At 37.3% G+C, this 22,649-nt stretch overlaps 1 protein-coding gene and 1 long non-coding RNA gene across 2 annotated transcripts; both read left to right on the forward strand.

The window, feature by feature from the left end:
- Positions 1–1,044: 1,044 nt before the first annotated feature.
- nhlh2 (nescient helix loop helix 2) lies at positions 1,045–4,743 on the forward strand. The gene is made up of 2 exons (XM_039746081.1): positions 1,045–1,694; positions 2,852–4,743. Exon 2 carries the CDS (start codon positions 2,899–2,901, stop codon positions 3,265–3,267), a length of 369 nt encoding a protein of 122 aa, XP_039602015.1. The 5' UTR covers positions 1,045–1,694; positions 2,852–2,898; the 3' UTR covers positions 3,268–4,743.
- Positions 4,744–6,664: 1,921 nt separating this feature from the next.
- On the forward strand, positions 6,665–12,031 carry LOC120524215. Its single transcript, XR_005632772.1, has 3 exons — positions 6,665–6,756; positions 9,322–9,455; positions 11,611–12,031. It is a non-coding gene; the product is annotated as an uncharacterized LOC120524215 (long non-coding RNA).
- Positions 12,032–22,649: the final 10,618 nt, after the last annotated feature.

Raw genomic sequence — 22,649 nt, forward strand, 5'->3', positions numbered from 1 at the left:
TAACAAAAAAGCAATAATAAAAACTACAAATGCAAGTGTAAAACAAGCAATGTCCAGAAATCAAGAAATAATAAATAATATGGAGCAAATAATAAGTAATAACAAAATCATACAAATTATAACATATATAGTAATATCTCTAAATAGGCAGTAATATATATTAAATAACAAAAAAGACCCAACACATCTAAATCAGCACCAGCTGTTCAAAATGTATCAAATTTCTTACAAGTAAACTCGAGCAGAAACCCCAAGCGAAACATTCAAAACCTAACAATTTATATTTTCATACATTCATTTTACTGAAACTTTGATTCGCTAAAAGTGATGTTTTTAGCGAAAACTACAACTTTAAAATAATGAAAAGTTTATTTTAGTTGCTCTTCTAACGAACGCCAGCAAATGAATAAAACTCTACACTGATTTGCTGACTTTTTCAAGAGCACCACTGTACATCTTGTCATAATTTGCCGTTCAGATTTTATCCGTTTAACTATTAAGTGAAGTTGAACACTTCGATCGGTGTTATGTTAGTCAATACCAGTTTTGAAATTAGCGAGATTTGGAAGAGGCGCCTTAAATACACTTACTGTATATCCCTTTTTGATTCTCTTAAAGATTTCCTCTGTTGAACGTAAATCTTTTTGTGCACATCATCATTCATTTCTACTTTGTTAATTTATTTTATGTATGTATTTATTGTATTTATTCCTTTAACTTTCCATTTGATAGAAATAAAGAAGCAGACCATTTTGTTTACCTGTTTATATAATTTTTACAAGGAAAATACACCTATGAACGCACTTTTGCTCCGTGTGTGTCTCCCCTGTTATGTTTCTGACACAAATTCTATGGGAATGATGATCTGTTGAAATGTTCGGAGCTGCGAAAACTCCCACATGGTGACAGATGTCAGGGCCAATTAAGTGACTCTATGTCCAGGCCTGCTACCCAATAGGATTTCTCATTAAATACCAATTTATTAAAAATTCCATCCTCTTCCCAGCCCTTATCAGTTACACCATCTCCATACTCACTCTAGTGGAGCCAAAAGAGACACACTGAGGGGAAGAGACGAGGAGAGAGAGAGAGAGAGAGAGAGAGAGAGAGAGAGAGACTACACATCTACAAAATTTATTCCGTTGCATCGTCACTCCAGCACCGCTTTATTAGGGGCATTATTTTAATCTTATCTGTTATAGCATCTGCAAAGTGAGCCTGACAGCACCAGAGAGGTATTCTTCGATTCCACGAGGTTTTACACATCTGAATCGTATCGGCTTGTAACAGAGAAGGGAGGAAATTTCTTCACTTTCTCCAGACCTTATCTGCACAACCATCTCTATTGTTTTGCACTGGGACTGAAAGGAAGAAAAGAATCATCACTTTCGTTAGACAATATCGCTAAAGCAAATATACTGAAGAAATTTTAATCTCAATACGTTGCACCTTTATGAAGTGTTGAACTGTTGTTTTTTTTTTCATTTTTTCCTTCTTAATTTCTTTGAAAAGCAATATTGAAAATCCTTTTTCCTGCTTCGCAGTAAGCTTAATTAAACAATGCAAAGAACTAGAGACAATGTTGCACTGTGAAAGAAGCCAAAGACCACTCATTTGACATCATAATTGTCTGTGGTGAAAAATAAAAAGAATTGTTAGAAAATAGAAAAAGAACTGCATACGGTAAATAGCAGGTAAGTTTTTATTATTCATATTATTACTTATTTTATACTCTGAAAAATCGTTTTATATTAAAATGCGTATACATTAAATTATATGCACAGAAGAAATAAATTACTATTACATTCGAAACAACGATAAGTTAAACTCAAAAAGTTAACTGCAAATGCAACTTTGATTACGTCTTTGATTACAAAACAGTTTTTTTTTTTTTTCTCAATCTGCATCTTAGACGCTGATTGGTTTCTGTTTTGTTTTGATCATAACGCGGAACCGCTTTACGTTCATTTCTCGGGGTGATGTAAACCAAGAAGCCATACATCATTAAATAGCCACTTAACGTTGCTCGAATTTTCTTTTTTGTTTGTTTTATTTAATGCTAGTGCGTAGTTAGCATAATCCCTTGCCTTACGAAGGAATACAATATTAATATTTTGAATCAAAATCTATCGTTTCAAAGAATTTTGTTCATTTTCACACATTCATACTGATTTCTGAAAATCACTACAATAAAATTCTAATACAGGAAATACAATAAAATTATTAAGAAAGATGACGAGATACCGTCAGGCAATCATACTTACATATTAATTTAAAGATAAAAAAACATTATAAAACAAGTCAATTTCTTATATATGTTTGGGGGCATTTAAGACTGCTTTGCTTTTAATTTAATTTTATCGTTATTGTTATTATTATTACTACTGTTTATTATTAGTGTCAATGTCTTTATTATTCATTTTTAAATATACTTCATAACCCGACTGTTTTACAGCATATTATTTCTAACACAAAACTATTTCGAACTTTTAAATATTCTTAACATAATATATCATAAGCATAATATGAAAAAAATGTTCGGATAGATAGATAGATAGATAGATAGATAGATAGATAGATAGATAGATAGATAGATAGATAGATAGATAGATTACAGCACAAGAAAGAACGATTGTGTTTACGTGCCGATTTAAAACGAAAATAATGGAGATGTTAGGTAAACTGATCAAGTGAAAAAAACAAGGAAAAAATATTGCAAAGCCAAACCTGTCCTTTGTTAAAAACTCTATACCAGATCGGCATAGATGACATGAATTTGTAAAAATCCTCGCGATATTTCGTGGCTAATTCTAATAAGCAGTGTTGGGTTATTTCTCCTTTCTCTTTGTAGGTATTTTAATTTTTGGCGTTTTTCTTTTCACCTCGGATCCCTTGAAAATGATGCTGAGCCCTGACCAACCCGATTCGGATCATCCATGGGCTCAGTCTGACCCCGAATCTGTGCTCAATGAAATGAAAGTGGGCTGCGTCTCTGATGAGCCGGGGGACGGAGAAGGGAAGACCCGAGCGATAGCGCCACAGACCTTAAGCCGTGAAGAGAAGCGCAGGAGAAGGAGAGCCACGGCCAAGTACCGTTCGGCACACGCCACCCGAGAGAGGATCCGGGTAGAAGCCTTCAACGTAGCTTTTGCAGAACTAAGAAAACTCCTGCCAACTCTACCCCCGGACAAGAAACTATCCAAGATTGAAATTCTCAGGTTGGCAATCTGTTACATTTCATATCTTAACCATGTCCTGGACGTGTAGGGAGCAAGGATTAATACATTGTAAAACGATCAGGAAAACATCGAACAGCATTAATCCACATTCAGTCGAAGGAAAAGCACGACTGAGTTTGAATTCTGAATCTTACAGAGTGGAAAGTTACGACACTCGTTGAAAATCAAGAAAATGAGTCAAACCTTAAGCAGATCAAAAACGTATCCACTGCAATAAGAAAATGCTTCTCATGAATGGAAATGTATCGTTTGCTGATTTAGTAAAACCAAACTCCCTACTTCTTGCAGGCAAACAAATTACAAACGGTCCAAATATATATAATATATATATCCATATAGCATATATATATAAATTTTGTTCTTAATTTTATTTAATTGTGACTTTACCTATAAATGTTTGGTACGGTAAATGGACCTGATGTTAATTTGAAAGAAACTAAATGAACATTGAAGTTAAGGAAAAACTTCAGGACACGTGGAAAGGAAAAAAAAGGGAAATCAGAGATTATCCTAGCTAAGTGCCACTTCTTTCCAAAACCTTTGTTTGTGACCTTAATCTGTAAGAACATTATTTATTAATTTATTTAATCGTTTATTTATCTATTTGTTTGTTTGTTGTGCAGTTCCTTAGTCGGTTATTTATTTGTGTTTATTTATTGTTTACTCACAGATTTCATTATTATTTCTCACTCTGCACTGAGTTAGTTTCTTATTTGTGCCAATCTATTATTACTGCCCATTGTTTACATTTCAAATGTGTCTAGTATGATTTTAATTTTTATTTTTAAAAATTGTTTTTCCTCAATTGCACTTGTAAATGGTCGTTTTATGTTAGGAATATGTTCAATATTGAATTGTCCGTTTTCTTTTCTATAACTACGATTAGCACTTCACTTTGGATAGGGCCTATAGAAACTTGTTGATATCAGCGTTATACTGGAAATGTAGTTTTATTGCGAACGTTTTAAGGAAAAGCGTCTTGGAATTTACAACATTCTCCAAAACGAGTCAAAAAAGTATACATCATTGCTTTGATTGAAAAACAAGCTACTATTCGGTCATATGAGTATCATATCAAAGCAAATCTTTCACGATATTAAGTGTTGCCCCTCAATTTAAATATTGGAATACACCCTCACTTATTGAAACAAAACAAAACAAAACAAAACAAAAAAAACGTTAAGTTCCAAGGTGCTGTTTCCTTGCTGCGACCAAAAATAGGAGTGTTTTCAATTTCGCTTATTTTTATATGTATCTTTATTTATTTTTAGTTTGTCTAAACGTCTCTGCTGTGAACCTCTAAAACACTAACTGATTTTTATATAGAAAGAAAGAGGAAAGAATTACATATCTGATATCCAAAGATTTTTTTGTCTTTTCAGGGTTTTTATTGTGTCTGTTGCTTTATAGCACATGATATTTTGTAGTGAAGTAGCTATACCAAGCTGGTTTCTAACAAACACAGTTTTTTTCATATATTTATTGGTGAGCTGTTTTGAAAATAAATATTGAAATATTATTGTGTGGCATCTTTATTTTTGTTCATTTTTTGTATCAGGAATTTATTTTCTAAGATTCCAAAAGCCACGAAACCGCATTGGAAATATTAATAAAGTACAGCATTACTGTTTGAAGCAGCATTTAAAGCAATATTTTGTCAACAATTCTTACTAACTACAACGAATTTTCTTTGTGTGTATCTATTTAAACGACTGATTTTATTGAACTTGATGGATTTTAGTTATTTAACCAAATTATTTGCACGGCTTAATTTTCATAAATGCACATAGAATTGTAAACAAAAAAAATAGTTAATGTGTGGAGAGTCTCTGGGGTGTATTGCTTCAAAAATATGAGTAACTACTTTCTAACAACAGCCATGTACTATTTAAATCAAATGATTTCTTGAAGCACTGTGGAACAGATCCAGGGACCTTTGTTCCTTCCATTCCTGGCTATGCAAAGTTTGAATGTTCTTTCGAAGTGCATGTTTTTTTGTTTTTTTTTTTACGGTATGCTGTATATTCTTTTCAGTTTCTAATTATTTAGATTAACGAGACGATGCAAAAAATGTATCCAGCGTGAGTCTGTGCGCGTGAGTGGGTCCTGCTGTGCAGCTCTCGTCCCGGCCGGAGAGGCTCCAGAGTATTAAATATGATGAGCTTATTTACCAGGACGTCCCCAGCGTTAAAGGTTATTCAGGTTTGCTGCAGTATTAGTAGCACAATTATTGTGGCAGTTAAAACATTAATAAACTGTTGTTATTATTTCAGTATCACATGTATTACAGTGGCTGTTGAGAATATATCCGCTGCTATAATTAATTCTGTAGAACTACCACGACTACCAAGCGTGCCATCGTCTCCATTTCATTTTGCCATTTGCCAAAGGAATACGAGTTGGAACCGCGAAAGGTCACTCTGGTGCTTAAATATTAAGCCGTTTGACATCAGGAAGGGATTTATTTTATTAGCTATGGCTAACTTTGTGTGATTCTCCCTACTTTTTCTTCATTTATAGATAGGACCTGTTTCTGTTGTCAATGTACCTGAATGAAGTGAGAATGAATACGTGAGTTGCTCTAAGATATATCTAATTTGTTCTCCTTCACTTCAGAAACAAAGCTGGGGACAAGGGTTCGTATTAATTTAAATGAGTCTGAACTACAAGGGATTGCTTCGCGGAGGTGACATGCTCACATTATTTCTGTTTTAAACAGTAAATATTCAACTGTTCGTGCTGATGACCAACAGAGTGGTGTGTGTCGGTCTCTCCGAATGTGTGTGTGTCCAATTTTTTTTTTCTCTTTCTTCTCCAATGCGTTTTCCCCAGGGGAGGGGGCAGGTGTTACTCCAGACGAGCCAAGACAACCAAATTACTGGCCGTCTGTCACCTCCCGTGGGAAAACAGAGACGGAAAATTATCAGTAAAGGAAGCGGTCATCCGATATTGTAAGTGTAACATGGAAAAGAGGACAATAAAGAAATCAACATGTTGCCTGTATTAAAAAAAGTATTTCATATCCTTGTTATTGATATAAATACCTGTCGTAGCCTATATACATAGATTACATTTGAAGTTTACTCCAGCAATCCGTCCACAGAAAAATATCGCTTTATCCCGTACCTAAAACAAAAATATTTACAATTAAATAATAAATACAGCAATACATGTGAACAACTGTAAAATAATGAAAAATGAAATCCTCTCAAAAAACCAAATCTTTGTACTGCGAGCTGCTCTTGGATTTTGTAACCAAGGAACCATAATTCATTTTGCCCCTGGGGTAAAGAAATGTGAAAAGGCAACAGAGCGAGCGAGCGAGCGAGCGAGAGAGAGAGAGAGAGGGGGGAGACGAATGACGAGAGCACGCGATTTCAGCGTGCGTGCGTGCGTGCGCGCGCCCGGGCTTGGGCCGTGGTGGGTCAGCTTGGGCGTGGGTGGAGGTCGAATGAGGCAATCATTTGTGTTCCTTGTGGACTGATAATTTGCAACTGTCTTCAGCTTTGCCATTCAGGTAATTTCAGTGGACTGGCTTCTAATAGTTTGCAGAAAGTCCCAAAAGTGCGTATGTACTAGGATGCCTTTTGAGTTTTACAACTGATCGTAACAAACCTAAAGAGGCAGTACGAAAAATTGTCTGTCACATTTTAAAGCGATAAACCTAATTTCTAACAAATTAATACTAGTTGTAGACCAAGGAGAACTGTTCACCTTTATTTAGGTTGAGGTGACTCTAAAATGTACTCGCCCATACTTTACTTACATTGCTTTTCCCGGTGACATTCACGGCCAATCCATCCTAAACAACGATTCATTTATATATATATATATATATATATATATATATATATATATATATATATATATATATATATATATATATATAATATTCCTGTGTGTTGAAAGAAATGTATGTAAAAACGAGTTTTTGGTCAAAATGGTCATGCACAACAGCTTTTTATTAAAAAAATGGAACCGATGAAGGACAGGTGGAATGGGGAGTGTGTGCTTCAACAACATAATAAAACACCATTGTCATGCAATCCATGTCGGAAATCAAGGAATAAGCCTCTACTCATAGACGGCCTGTTAACCAAACCAGCCGGTAGTTTTCGACGTAGGAGGAAACCCCTGCGCTTACATGTGGACACTTCATGTGGCAACGACCAGGGGATGGATTCGAGCCCAGGACTCTGGACCTGTGAATAGCAGTGCCGGCAGAAGGCAAAAGAAGCAACCAGTTTACGTTTAAAGGCTGTTTTAATAAGCCCTTTGTAATTGATTGTTATAAAGAAAGAAAGAAAAAAACATATCACTACTGGGGTAATCAAAAAATAAATATACTCATTTGTAAAATGGAAAAGTTTAATACTTGCATTTAAAGTTATTAATATTCCGTATTTAGTCATAAAAGTGGGAGTCGAATCTTCGACGAATTGCCATTTTGTAATGACAGTTATAGTTAATTAATCTCCCTCTATGCAGTTGCATTCAGAATCAAGCTGGCCTTTTGTAGCTAATTTGAATACATTATGTTCGGTACGATCTGCGGGTCCCAGGGGAGCCACAGGTTTGCTTTGACTAATGTGATGAGAAAGCGCGTGCCGACCCACGAGAGACCGCCTGCCTTCTCAGTTAAAGCGTCTCAAGTCAAGAGCTGCGATTTTATCAAATGTTTGCAAAATCAAAACTGAAAGTATTGACGATAAAACAAGGTTTAAGTCGGAGTCAAGGTGATGCTTTCAGTGCACAAAGGGCATAGCAAAGAAATTAAAATTCTTACGCAGTTTGTACTGTGCAATGTCTTCAAGATGTACTGCTTTGAAAAAGTGAATGTCCTAAACCGAATGTAATAAAATATATAATTTACTTATTATACTTAAAACAAGAATTATTTTACAATTAAGAGGTTATGAGAGTGTTGTGAATTACATAAAAATATTGTAAATATATTTTTGTTAGGTTCAATGGACTAACACATTTAGTTAAATACTGCTTCAGAACCCTTTAGAAAATCTCTCTCTCTCTACATAATCAAAAGCAGTTTAGGGGAAAAACATAAGGTTTTTCAGTTAAAATGAATAAATGTATTAATTTATCAAATATGTTTAAGGTAATCAATTTAAATTTAAAGACAATTCTTAAATTCTATGCTTTCACATTAGGCCTTATGTTAGAATAGCTCACTTGCTTGAATACCGTTTTACCTTGCTTTATTAGTATACATTGAGAAATGAAAATGATGTCAAAGTTAGGATATATGAGATAATAAATTCAGAATTTTTATGTCATAACACAAAAGTAAAATAATTTATGCAACAGAATGTTATGCTTTGAAATGTTGATATTTTATGAACATGTTAGCAAAACACATTTAGTGATAATTTATTTTGGAAGAATGTGTACCTGCTTTACATAAAAAGTTTAGTTAGCATTTATAAATCTATGTACTTATTTAACTTCTACAGGGGCAGCAGTGTAGGATTTGATTTGGTGTTTTTTATGGACTGAAATTTTGGGTATTCTTTACTAGCAGTGCTTTATTTTTTCATCATGAATAATGTTTAGAGAAATATATATCTGTGCAAGTCTCTAAGCTGAAAGTAATATCTATCTATCTATCTATCTATCTATCTATCTATCTATCTATCTATCTATCTATCTATCTATCTATCTATATGTGTGTTTATACACATACATACATGCATATACATGAATACATATGTGTCCTTCACTTTAACAGATATTTTAGTATTAGCAATTTCAAGTAAGAAATTATTTAAAAATGTGAATTCTGAGCCTCAAGATGAACAAAAATTAGTTTGCATATGACAGAAATCTCTACAAGCTTTTCCCTGGTGTTATTGATTGCTTCTGTAAATCGCACCATGCCACTTGTTAGAAACACGCACAGGAGTGAGGAAGCCTGTTCATGATCAAATGCATCACTTATTTAAAAGACAGCAACAAGTCCAATCGGGATTTCTAAATCCTAGATCTGAGTGTTGAGAAATAAAGAGAAAATTGCTGACAGCAGCAGTACAAAGGGCTAATCAGCGATCAGTTTGGTTTATTTTAGATGCAATAAAATACTTACCTTATGAAAGAGCCAGAAGAGTCAGATGCACCCAAAAGTACTGCCTCAGAAAGAATTTCAGTGCACAAGATCTAAAGTGATAATCAACTTAAAGACAATCTACGCCACATAAGATGGTAAGCCACTTTTTATTTTTAAGACATATGCATTATTTCGATAGTTAGAAAAAAAAAGGTTTGAGGCAGTAAGTATATACTGTCACATTAAATTTTTCAATGTTAAACATAGTTTAAAGTGTGGAATTTTCTACCACTGCATTGATGGAATATGATACAGTATCCAGTGACAAACTCAAAAAAAAGGTGTGACAGTTTATCTGTGATGCTGTGTAATGTACCGCTGTGCATTTTGCACACTTATGTCAATGTTTTAAAGTTCAGAAAGTTATATTTCTGGGTTGAAGTTTCATTTTATGTTGCTTGTTTGATTAAAAATGTTAAATATTATACAATGTTAAACATGTTGAAAATTCATAGAATAGCATAATTTGTTAAAAAAATCTTACACAGCCACAGAGATAAAACATTTCTTTCAGATGTCTTCCTCTGCAATAAGCAGTAAGTTTTTATGATACATCATCTTACAGTAAGATCAGTCAATGTTACAGTCAATTAGTAAATTACATTATATGAGTTATATTTTGTTTATTTCTTTAGGAGTAAACAAGCTATTCTTTTACTCTCCCTAAAGAACATGGCAACATCAGTATTGCATTTCAGTGTAATAAATGGTTAAATCGTATATAAAAACATTTGCACAAAGGCTGTTAAATCTTTGCTTAGCAAATGAAATCTGAATGTCCAAATGCCAGAGAAACACACGCTCTGGGTAAATAGAAAAGGGTCTTAAATAAGTTGTTTATCTCAGAGTATGGAGGGGAACAATGCCTTTTAATTAAGTGCTGTGTGTAACATGCAGAAAACATGCAATATTTAAACCAAAACTCTCTGACAGTACTATGAAATTACGCTATAATCAGCACATGCCACTGAATCAAAAAGCTAAATTAACTTTCTCTTCAGTTTCTGCTGTTCTTTTGTGTGGCTTACATTGTTCCTAAACATTACCCCTAAACCCTGTGCTGAAAGAAGCTGGTTTGAAGGGTTATGGTATACGTAATCAACAATTATTCAGCCCAAACAGAAAGGAAATTATACATCAAAAAAGTGTGGAGCAATCAAAGGACATGTTTTGAAAACAACAAGAGTGTCATTTATGTCTCATTCGAATGAGAGGAACTGCTGTTACACGTCACTTCATGAGGTAAAAGGAAGAAAACAACTGTGAATTCAGGTGGGATAGTCATCCATCTTTTCAATTCCAGAATTTCATAAACAAAATGAACCCTGTCAGTCTCACTGTTCATCTCAATGTACTTTTTTTTTCTTCTTACTCCCAGCTCAGACCCAAGTCAACTGGTGGAGATGTGGGTCATTATACCTGCTTGTTTAGATATAATGTGAAATATGCAACAGATGGCTACAACATAAATCCTAAAATGAATCCCGCTCTGGAAAGACAAAAAAATTCTAGCCATGAATACTAAAATAAAATGGCCTGACACTGATGCGTATAGACATGACTAAGGTATTTAGTGCCAATGAGAGAATGAGGCATCAACTTCCACTAGGAAGCAGCATACATGTTACCCTTTCATGGACTTGTCTTGATGGCCATGCTTGTATTTTCAATCAGTGTTTAAATCACACTGTTAATTCCACGGCTTGGTTATATTCAGCTGAAGAATCAAAGACTATTGTGAGGCTAAAAATTCTAGTGTGAACATTTCGACCATTTTATTAATTTCACTGTGGAACTAATACAATAGAAAATGGGTTAAAGTTTGTGAAAGAAAAAACATTATGTGAAGTGGAAGCTAATGGGGTTCACAGCTTCTGGGTTACCATGTTTGATTGCTGCTTAAATAGTATAAACCGAACACATTTTATATAATTATGCATTTATTTATTGCAATTTTAGACATAAATGGGGCATCATTAAGGAAGCACCCTTTAATATTGTGTTTGGAAGACTGTTGACAAGTTGGGCTCCTGTAAATGGCCTTTATAAGCTCCTGGGAAAGGTTGGTTCCCTCATGCCTGTCAAGGACCCAAATCTATAGACGGAGAAGGACTGGGAATGGATTTATATGAGGTTGGCTAAAGTTATGTAAGCTGAGAGAGTGCAGTGGAGAGCTCTGGGAACTGATTATTGTAAAGGGCTACTAGTCCAATAGTACTTGCTTTTTCTGTTTCTTTAAATTTTTATCAGGTGCAGAGACACTGGGAATACCAATGGGACACTGTAGCCTCATCGCTGTGACACTTGAAAAAAGAGTTCTTCTGACCCTGGAGAAAATTCTACAGACTGAAAATGTAGACTTTGTAAAGTCCATCTTCTGCCATGACTAGTTGAAGACAGTTTGTACAGTACAGACAAAAGATCCCAGATAAGAAGAAGATGATGACCATGTGAGGAAGAGGAGATTAAAATCAATATTGAGGGGTGAATGTGCATGTTGTATGTAGAGAAGCTGTCTCTAAGATATTAGACCCATAATAACAGGCCTGTAGGGGCCAGGCACACCCACCCAGAGCAGTTTGCACTCCCACAAGAATTCTAAAAAAACATTTTATATATGTATTGTGGCAGTAGGGGGCGCTAGTGCTCCCTTGAACCCTCAGGGATGACTCCAAACACCAGGTAAAAGTCCAAGACCTTTTATTTCGTTCTTCAGTGCACCAAGCACCTTCCACACTAATCATATATTTAATCGCTACAAATAAACACAATAACTTCTCTTCCTCGCCAAGACACTTTGCTCCTCTCCCACCCAGCACAGCTCAGTGTCTGGACCGAGGCACCGTCCTTTTATAGCCCCTGACCCGGAGGTGTTCCTGTCCAATTAGACCACAGTTCCTTTTTCCTTCTGGGTCAGGGCAATCAGTCTTTTACTTTAACCCGGGAGCACGTCGTTCCTTCCCGTCACGTGACCGTGACGTACCCCCGGGTCATAAGGCACAAAAGAGCCCATAAGCCCGCCCCACAGCGACTCCTGGCGGCCCCCAAGGTATCCAGCAGGGCTGTGTATAAATACTACAAAGTCCATGAGGCCCTGCTGGACCACGGGGCACTATCCTGCTGTCGGGAGGGCTCCTCCTGGCGGCCTGGGGGTGAGGACCGGCATGAGAAGCCGGCAGTCCTCCATAGTATATAACATTTGAATGTGTGTGCTTTAGATATTAAAAATGAACTGAATAAAAATTACTGTTTGGCAAAAAAATGTAAAATGTGGCGACTTTCCTGGACAGCAATGCACTGAGATTTGGATCACTTGACTAGCAAGCATAGTCATATATTAATAATTATTACTAGCTCACAGAGCAAGTGTTATTCTCGTTTTGAGTAGTTGAGACTCCCAATTGATCTCTTTATCAGTAGGCAGCATGGATATTAGGAAGTGGTTTGGTAGAGGAACACAAGCCCCCAGTTAAACAGGGGGGATACAGGTCAGTAAGCTTCGGTCTGTTGGTTCTAACCACCAGACCTGAAGGCCATCACTTCAGCTGTAACACTTACTGCTACAGCCACTGAACTGCCAAACAGCCCAGGTGACACTGCAGGAGTAGATGAATAGTTTATTGGAAGAAATTGATATTCACGAGTGCATGCGGTTTCAGAACAGAGACTGACTACTATATCTGGTCAAAACTGACACAACCTTTCATTACCCATGTTAATAGTTTAGCACAGCATGAGAGTCAGATAATATTTTATAATAAAGGGGTATTACAAAGTCAAAAAGAGGCTCCTACAGGCATGATACCTGCAAGGAACATTTTTTGTCCGGCTGTATGAAAAGAACAAGAGGCACACTATGAATATTTTCTTCTTCTTTTGGCTACTCCCATTAAGTATCTCCACAGTGGATCATTTGTTGCCTGTCGTCTGCATCTTGCTCTGTCACATCTATCACCTGCATGTCCTCTCTCACCATATCCATAAACCTCTTATGCCTTCCTCTTTTTCTCTTCCCTGGCAGCTCTATTCTTAACATCCTTTTCGCAATATACCCAACATCTTTTCTCTTTCTCTGCACATGTCCAAACCAACACAATCTCGCCTCTCTGGCTTTGTCTCCAGACCATCCAACCTGAGCTGACCCTCTAATGTACTCATTCCTAATACTGTCATTCCTTGTCATACCCAATCTTATTATTTTGGCTGCTCCCATTAGAGGTCGCCACAGCAGATCATCTTCTTCCATATCTTTCTGCATCTTGCTCTGTTACACCCATCACCTACATGTCCTCTTTCACCACATCCATAAACCTTTGCTTAGGCCTTCCTCTTTTCCTCTTACCTGGCAGCTCTATCCTTAGCATCCTTCTCCCAATATACCCAGCATCTCCCCTCTGCACATGTCCAAACCAACGCAATCTCGCCCCTCTGACACTGTCTCCCAACCGTCCAACCTGAGCTGACCCTCTAATGTACTCATTTCTAATCCCATCCATCCTCGTCACACCCAGTGAAAATCTTAGCATCTTTAACTCTGCTACCTCCAGCTCTGTCTCCTGCTTTCTAGTCAGTGCCACCAGTTCCAATCCATATAACATAGCTGGTCTCATTACCGTCCTTGTAGACCTTCTCTTTCACTCTTGCTGATATCCGTCTGTCACAAATCACTCCAGACAATCTTCTCCATCCATTCCACCCTGCCTGCACTCTCTTTTTCACCTCTCTTCCATGATCCCCATTACTCTGTACTGTTGATCCCAAGTATTTAAACTCATCCACCTTCGCCAACTCTACTTCTTGCATCCTCACCATTCCACTGACCTCCCTGTCATTTACAGACATGTATTCTGTCTTGTTCCTACTGACCTTCATTCATCTCCTCTCTACACCAAGTAGTTCAAAAAGAATAGATACTACATTTTATTTTATTACTGGTGTTATACAATAGCTTGTATCTAATCAGTTGCCTCTCAGAAGAAAGGATTAAGTGTTTCATGAGATGTGAACAAAAGAGAAGGATTTTTTTTCTGTTGTTGCTTGATTATAAAATTAAAAAGTATAGTGAGCACTTTTTCATGGAAGGTTTTTTTTGGTGACCCTATCCTAAAGCATATATTTCTTTATTCCCACATTCAGAGTCCACTGCACAACAAAGTTTTTGCTTCATGAATAATGCTGGGTGTTTCTTATAAAGTTTTGGGTGCTGATCATGAATACAGTATCACATCAAAATTTACCCATCACATACCGGTTCAGTTTTGTCATGATTTTTTCTTATATTTGTATCCAAACATTTTTGCCCCCGTAAGTGACTTATCAACAACGGTTTGTGCAACCTGGGCATGTCCAGGCATGGAATCAGGCCAGGTTGGTAGCTGTTCTGTGGAAGTTGACATCCTGGGCAGTTCTGAACGAGCTTGACGTTGTCTCAGCATGCTAATCATTTGGTTAATATAGATAGTCAGTGTGTACGTATACTATCAGTATAGTAAAGTATAGTATTTATAGCAATATAACAGTAAGTAGGCTTGATGCAATAGACGTTTTGGTGTCTCGTCAATGTTGTAACAGCCGCGATACATTCTGCTATATCTGTGGCGAATATAGACTTGCGCCTCAGAGACATTGGATGACTGCTCTTGTGAAGAAAACTTATCACCTGTATTTTGGCTGCAAAATTGGTGATCAAGACAAGAAATGGGCACCTCACATTTGCTGTGCGACATGTGCTGTCAGTCTGAGGGCCTGGCTCAGAGGCACTTGAAAAGTCGATGCCATTTGCTGTTCCGATGATATAGCGAGAACAGAAAGACCATGTGACGAACTGTTACTTTTGTTTGACTAATGTGTCTGGTTTCTCTGCCAAAAGCAAGAAGTCAATTGAATATCCTAATCTACCTTCAGCAATGAGACCTGTGCCACATGACAACAGTCTTCCAATTCTGAAACCACCAGAGGATTGGACCTTGCTGGGTTCGAGACTGCAGGAATGGTGTTTGCTGTCACCAGGTATAAACATTTCTGTGTTTTGAGGCCGACATCATGATATAACCAAATTTTTTGCACAAGTCGACAGTCTCTGTTTCTGTTGTGACACTGAAGAATTGTTGTCAGCCTTGGGTTGTGATCACAACCCGGAAAAGTGGCGTTTTTTTCATTGATTCATCAATGTTAAGCCTGAAAGCTGTTCTGCTACACAATGGCAACGTTTATCCTTCAGTACCTGTTGGCTATGCAGCACACATGACAGAAACGTATGAGAATATAGAACTGTTGCTGAAGCACGTCCAGTATAGCAACTGGAATATCTGTGGAGATCTTAAAGTTGTTGCTCTGTTACTAGGACTGCAGCTCGGCCATACAAAGTACTGTTGTTTCATCTGTGAATAGGACAGCTGTGCCAAAGAGTCACACTATCCTCGACAGAACTGGCCACTCCGTAAATAGTTAGTTCCAGGACAGAAAAATGTTGCACATGAATCGCTTGTCGACCCGGCAAAGATATTTATTCCTCCTCTTCACATAAAACTGGGACTCATGAAGAATTTCATGAAAGCACCGAACAAGGAAGGCAAAGGTTTTCATTATTTAAGACAGATGTTCCTCAGAATTACAGCCGCCAAGATCAAAGAGGGCATTTTTGTTGGCCCCTAGATCAGATATGTTATGAGTGACAAAAGGTTTGAAGATCTGTTAGTTGGGCTGGAAAAAATTGCCGGGAAAGCCTTCAAAGACATTGTTGACAATTTTCTGGGCAATTACAGAGCCCCAAACTACATTCAGCTGGTAGATTTCTCAAAGCATACAAGACAATGAAGTGTAACATGTCACTCAAGATTCATTTCCTCCACTCACACTTGGACTTCTTCCACGCAAATCTCGGTGCTGTCAGTGACGAACACTGTGAAAGATTTCATCAGGACATTGCTACGATGGATAAACGATACCAGGGAATCCGTCAATGCTTGCTGACTACTGGTGGACACTGCAACGTGATGCACCAGACATTGAATACAAATGAAAATTAGGAGCAAAACACTTTTAATTCTGCTGAATTTAATAGCTTATGCAAAATATAAGCGTGACTAAATACGTTATTGTCAGTAAACCTATAAATGTCTGTTTCTCAGAGTTCCTAAATGATGCAGTAAAACCAAAACTATATTTGTGCATACACAGTAGGTACCAATCAGCAAAAACTTTTCAGCAAAAAGCAAGACTTTTCAAAAAAATTGTTATGCAGTGTTCTTTATCATGTAGACCCATTCATACATCCTCACCTAAGCTATTGTTCTCCTATCATTGCACTCACCTGTCAGGGAAGGAGATACAGCCCAAACCACAATGCATTTGCACCTGGGGCCATGGTCAGACATCATCAAGAGTTGACTCTTACAGCAACTTTTCCCTCCTCTGTAGACCCCATTTAGCAAGACAGAGCAACAGGACATGCAGGGAAGCAATTCCAGACTTTTATTCACTTATTATAAATTTAACATTTTTGGTATGCTTGAATATCACCACAAACTGGATACTGAGCAGTCGTTAAAAGCACCCAATGTTGCAATAAGGTTCAGTTGGCTCTTAGTTCTGAAGTGTACCTCACTGCATAGTTCCTCTGGTCTTCTTCTTTCCTTCTCCATACTTTCACTTGATGCAGCTGAACTTTTAAAGTTTATTGGGATGCTAGGTGAACACCCCTAGACGTACTCTCAGTCTAATTCATTCTGACAGATCAAAACAGTACATACTCTCACAGAGTACATAGTACCAAAAGGTATCCAGTCAGTTAAAAATAATGATGGTTGCATGTGCTCTGGTTGTTCACAGGTTCAACAGCAGAAAGTCCAGGAAATTATCATTTTAATCCTTCAGTTGGTGCTTGACCTTTTGCTTACAAGTATATATACCTTAAGCAGCAAGAAAGGCCATTGTAAGCATTTCCTGTTTTGTGTGATTAGACTAGTTGCCACTGCCAAGATAAAAAAGAAAAAAAAAACCCTACAGTCTTATACATTTTATCATGAACTATCATCTATAATATTTTTAACTTTAAATATACAATATTACTGATACTAGACTGCCTGCTTATATACCACATCACTTACTTAGCCAAAATTGTTCAAGCTATCTTATGTAGTGCCACTTATATGTACAATGAGGAGGATGGGATTATGAGTTGCATTATTACTGATGCATTAGTAAAAGAAATTGCACAGTTTTAGCTTATGATAAAGTGGATGGCAAAAGAAATCCTGCTGGCACAAAATCTATCTATTCATAGTTGTGCATTTTGTCTCTGATACCAATGCTGTTGATGCAAAAACCTTCATAGGACACCATAGAAATCATGATTCAGCACGTCTTAAGATAGTCAAGTTTACAACGGAGCGTCTGTTATATCCAGAAAGCATAGTGGTGTTCAGAAGGTCTTATAAAAGGAATTTGAAAGAAGAATTCTGTATGTAAAATATTTAAGTCATCAGCTATTCCTCTTTGTTCTCTGTGAACAGTTAACCAAGAAAACAGTGGAGGATTTGTTGTAGGATTGCAGTATTTTGTACAAGTTTTTCAGGAACACAACTATTTATGTACATTACAAGGGAGAGCAATTGAAGTGTCTGCTAGAACAAGAATGGGGACATCATCTAGCAACTGCGTCAGCTATCCTCATATCTTTTAAAGACATTACAGAGACTGACAGTGTGCAGACAGTTGGTCCTGAAGTAAGGATGAAGACAGTCTGACTGTTGAGAGAGCTGTTTTAGCTAAGCATCATGTTAATCACATATGTGATACACAAGATTCTTTTGTTACTGAAAGACCCTAACAGGCTAACAATGCAGAGTTACAAAAGTTTACTTTAGCACAACAGACTCTGTATTAAGAAAAAAAATAATTCATGCTTCCATGAGTATAAAGCAATGTTGGAAAAGGTATTGGGTTATCTCGATCCAAAAGACCAGGGGCCTCATGTATAACGGCGTGCATAGAATTCGCACTATAACATGACGTAAGCACAAAAGCCGAAATGTGCTTACGCACAGAAAAATCCAGATGCAGGAATCTGTGCATACTCCAACTTCTGCGTTCTTCCACTACATAAATCCCGATCAGCGTGAAAAGTAACGCACGTGCGCGCGCCTTCTGTCCCGCCCCATCTCCTCCCAGAATTACGCCTATTTGAATATGCAAATCAATATAAATTGCCCTTAAGCTCAGCATTCTGGGAAAAGCATGGGGGAAAATATAAGAATTTCAGCGAATACCAAGTGGGGGCAAAGGAAAAACATACTATTTGTTTATTTAAACCGTGCTATAATCAACAAAAGGAAGCTGATTGAGTGACATAGCGTGTTGGAGGAACTTGAAAGCTCACATTCACAAAGTCGCACAGTGCTGGAAATAAAAAAGGCGAGTCGTAGCCCACTATCTGAGTGTCATATGAAAGCTTTTTAAGGTACAGAGAAAAAAAAGGCACACAGTGGGAAAAAGCACGAAATGATAGGAGTTGAAGCACGTTATTACACATGGGTTTCACGGCTCAGTGATTGTGTGCAGCCTTCGATGAAATTATTTATTGCAGCAGTACTCAGGGGCAGCTCTAGGCTTGTGGCGGCCCTGGGCAGAGAAAGAATCAGTGGCCCCTTCGCCCCTCAATGTCAATATGGTATCTTATGCACGGTAGATGGACACGTCCGTTGCAGACACTGTATAGCCGTCTCGTGCTCATGACACAAGCATTTAACTTTTGTCGAAATTTGCTGGTGCATTTTTAGCTGTGTCATTATTTTCTCTTTCTGTTTTATATTCAATAAATTGGCGTGGCCGCCCCTGCAGTCCTTGCTTTTCTTTCTCCAAATAACCAATCACCACACAATCAGCTCTGAAATAGACATTAAGCCATCTGTAAGCTTAGAGCACCGATTCTTCAAAACGTTTAAGAAACATTAAAATATCTTCGTAGTACATGTTTAATTATTGTATCCTTCACGCCAGTCACAGTGAAGAATATAGATTATTTAAATGAAGTTAAAGTTTTATCTGTATAATATAAACATATTTTGCTTTCATCTTAAAAATGATATCGTCATCATATGTAAATACGCGCTTTATAAAGTGGCTCAGGTTGTGTAATATTATAACTGTAGTGCAAGTTTACAGTGGGGTGATTGTACTTATAAGTACAAACAGTTCTACAAGGAGCACTTGATTAAGTGTGTTTAAAGTTCTTGGGATGAAACTGTTTTTGAACCGCAAGGTCCGTACAGGAAAGGCTTTGAAACGTTTTTCTGTGGCTGAGGTAGTGTGGGCTTGATACTGTATACCAAGAATTCACTTTCCGATCAGCTGCTGCTGTTATTCACACTCAGATACAGTGATATAAATACTCCGAGTGGTGCAGTGAAAGTAATATGGAAAAAGATGATCCACTGTGGCAACTCCTAACGGGAGCAGTTGAAAGAAGAAGAAGAAGAAGAAGGTGCAGTGAGAGTAACAACACTAAAGCAGTTATGGTATTTGGAATACTATAGCTGTTCCTTGGTCCAGTATATTGTTACAAGTCAATTACAATCAGATGCATTACACTAATAAACAATATGTGGTTAGTTTCAATGTATTTATAAAGCCGCTTCAGGAAAATAAAGGAGTAACCACACAGGAACAGTAGCACTGCTTTGACGCTGGGTGCCGCCAGTCTGCAAAACCGAGCGGAGAACTTGCGTACGACAAGGTATGAGGTACCGTGGAAAAGTGCGTGGCTTTACACCAAGTGTAGGTTTTATACATCGCGATTTGAACGTGGAAAAGTTCTTACGCAACATTTCTGTGCGTACGCACCGTTTATACATGAGGGCCCAGAATACCCTGTGTACAAAGGCTATAAAACCCATCATGGACTTAACCAAGGTGACTTTTGCTGAAACAGAGGTTGTTGCTTGAAGCTATTTCATTTACATTCAAGTGGAAGAGGCTACATAGGGAAAGTAGACAGTTCAAAGACTGCTGTTAACAGAGCGTAATATCATGGCAGCCATTCCAAGTGTTCTGAAGGCATTAAAACTAACCTTAACATTTGGTGCTTCTACTGCCAGCGGTGAAAATTTCTTGGACCAAAGTTGTGTCATGCTGCACACTCGCAAGTAAAAGCTGGAGCAGCTGGCCTTTGAGAAGAACCGTACACAGAAGAAGGAGAGGGTCTTGAGGAGATTCTGTTTCAAGACTTGTTGAAGTCAACAATCCTCTAGCAATATCAAGTATTGCTTTTAGTGAAGTTTTTCTTTTTTTTTTGGTGAAATGTACTGATAGATAAATATTGAATCAACAATACATCAGTGCCCTTAAATAGTAGCAGGTTCATCTGCACAAGATTCTTGAATGTGTATGCCTTCCTTTATTTTTTATTTTTTTATTTAATTTTATATTATGATTTTCCATTTCATTGACTGGTACATTCAGTGCTGTATGTTGGGTTTTCCATACTCATGAGCCCATCTGCTTATGCGCACCAAATTTTTGTGCATTCATTTCATATTTACGATCTTTGCTTGGTTTTGGGCCTGTTGTGTAATGGTGTGATTCTGTGGTGTCATATTTTATAGTATTAAATTCTATTTTCTGTAGTTACTCACTCACGGGTATATTTGTTGTAAGTAAGCAATACTATGTGCTTTATTTGTACTGTGATCCTGCATCAGCCAAATCCCCTGCTTTGTTTGGTGATGACCTTGGATAGGCATGGTGGTTACTTTTATTTGTTTTATGGTCCTCAACAGTTGCTCAAACCCTGAATGCACTGTTTTAGACAGTCCCTTATTTTGTGCACTTTTATGATCTAGCACTGTTTTAATCTAGGTTACAGTGACCACAGCTCTGATCAGACGTTTTCATAAAATGTATTTTAGCTATATGATATCATCCATCCATCCATTATCCAACCCACTATATCCTAACTACAGGGTCACAGGGGTCTGCTGTAGCCAATCCCAGCTAGCACAGGGCGCAAGACAGGAAACAAACCCCGGGCAGGGCCCCATACCACTACAGTATATGATTTCATTTTGATTTAAAATCTCTTTCTCTTTCTCTTTCTTTTTCTGTCTCTTTGGCCCAGTTCACCTGGGTTTGCAGGTTGTTTCCCCCCAAATGAGGTATTACCGAAGTTTTTACAGTCAGGTGCCCTTCCTGATGCCACCTTCCTTAGTAGCCTACAAGAGGGTTGCAAGAGACACATGCAATATGGTGGCCTTATTCTGACCCCAGGTCACAGGTGTATTTCTTATAATCAAGAGATGCTCAGCTAAAGTATTTACCCATATGTTCTGACAATGCCTTGATGCAAGCATTATGAACAAATTAATTACACTTTGATTTAAAAATTTCAGTTTTAATTATAATTTATAATTAATGGGAAATTAAAAACTTTTCTGGCCCTGCCTAATGCTTTGAAGATATAATTGAATTTGATTTCAGACTATTGTCCTATTGATCTTTTTGATGATAAGAACATTTTATAAACAGGAGAAGGCCATGCACATCAACAAGCTTGTTAAGTTAGCTAATAGAGGCTTGCTCAGATCATTTTCATAGTGGCTCTTTTCTGCTATTTAAATATATGGCCATTACAATATTTTTCTTTATCTTGTCTTCACACCTTACATTGTCTAGGTTGCTTAACTAACTTGACTGTCTGGGGATCTATTAAAATTAAAATTGGTACACTCTTCTTTTAACTCTCGTGATTTTGATCTTCTTGACACTCATCTTCATAGTACGTTAAATCAGTCATTGTCGTTCAGCCTCAAACTCAACTGCAATGGCTTGTATGTGAGTAGACATTATATCTTTTCCTGGTTCACCTCTTGCTTTTACTGCTTCTTTAACATCTTTCAATAACTTAAGTGACTTAGTCATGGGGAGGCATGATGGAGCATTGGTTATTGCTCTCCCCCATCCCAGAGTTGTGTGTATTAGAATTATTGGCTCCATGTGAGTAAAGTTGCTGTGCGATGGACTAGCACCTCATTCAGAGTTGGTTCCTCTCTAACATCAGATGCTTCCATGACTCTAAAATGGATTAAGTGGGATTGGGAGTGGAGCGAATGTTATGTACTATCTGATATTGTCAAAAACAGCATTAAGAATATGTATCCTAGCCTTACTTTGTTTCTTCTGTTCTAACAACTGTTAAACGTTGTAAATTCTTTGTAATAGCTGCCAGTTGCTAAGGCATATCGTCAGCCTTACAGGAGCTGATTTCAATAGAACACTAGGGGAAGCTGTTAGGG

This window comes from Polypterus senegalus, chromosome 2 (assembly GCF_016835505.1).
Source record: "Polypterus senegalus isolate Bchr_013 chromosome 2, ASM1683550v1, whole genome shotgun sequence".
Classification (NCBI taxonomy): Eukaryota; Metazoa; Chordata; class Cladistia; order Polypteriformes; family Polypteridae; genus Polypterus; species Polypterus senegalus.

Coding starts and splice junctions, on each gene's coding strand:
- nhlh2 (XM_039746081.1), top strand. CDS start 2,899: ATGATGCTGAGCCCTGACCAACCCGATTCGGATCATCCATGGGCTCAG.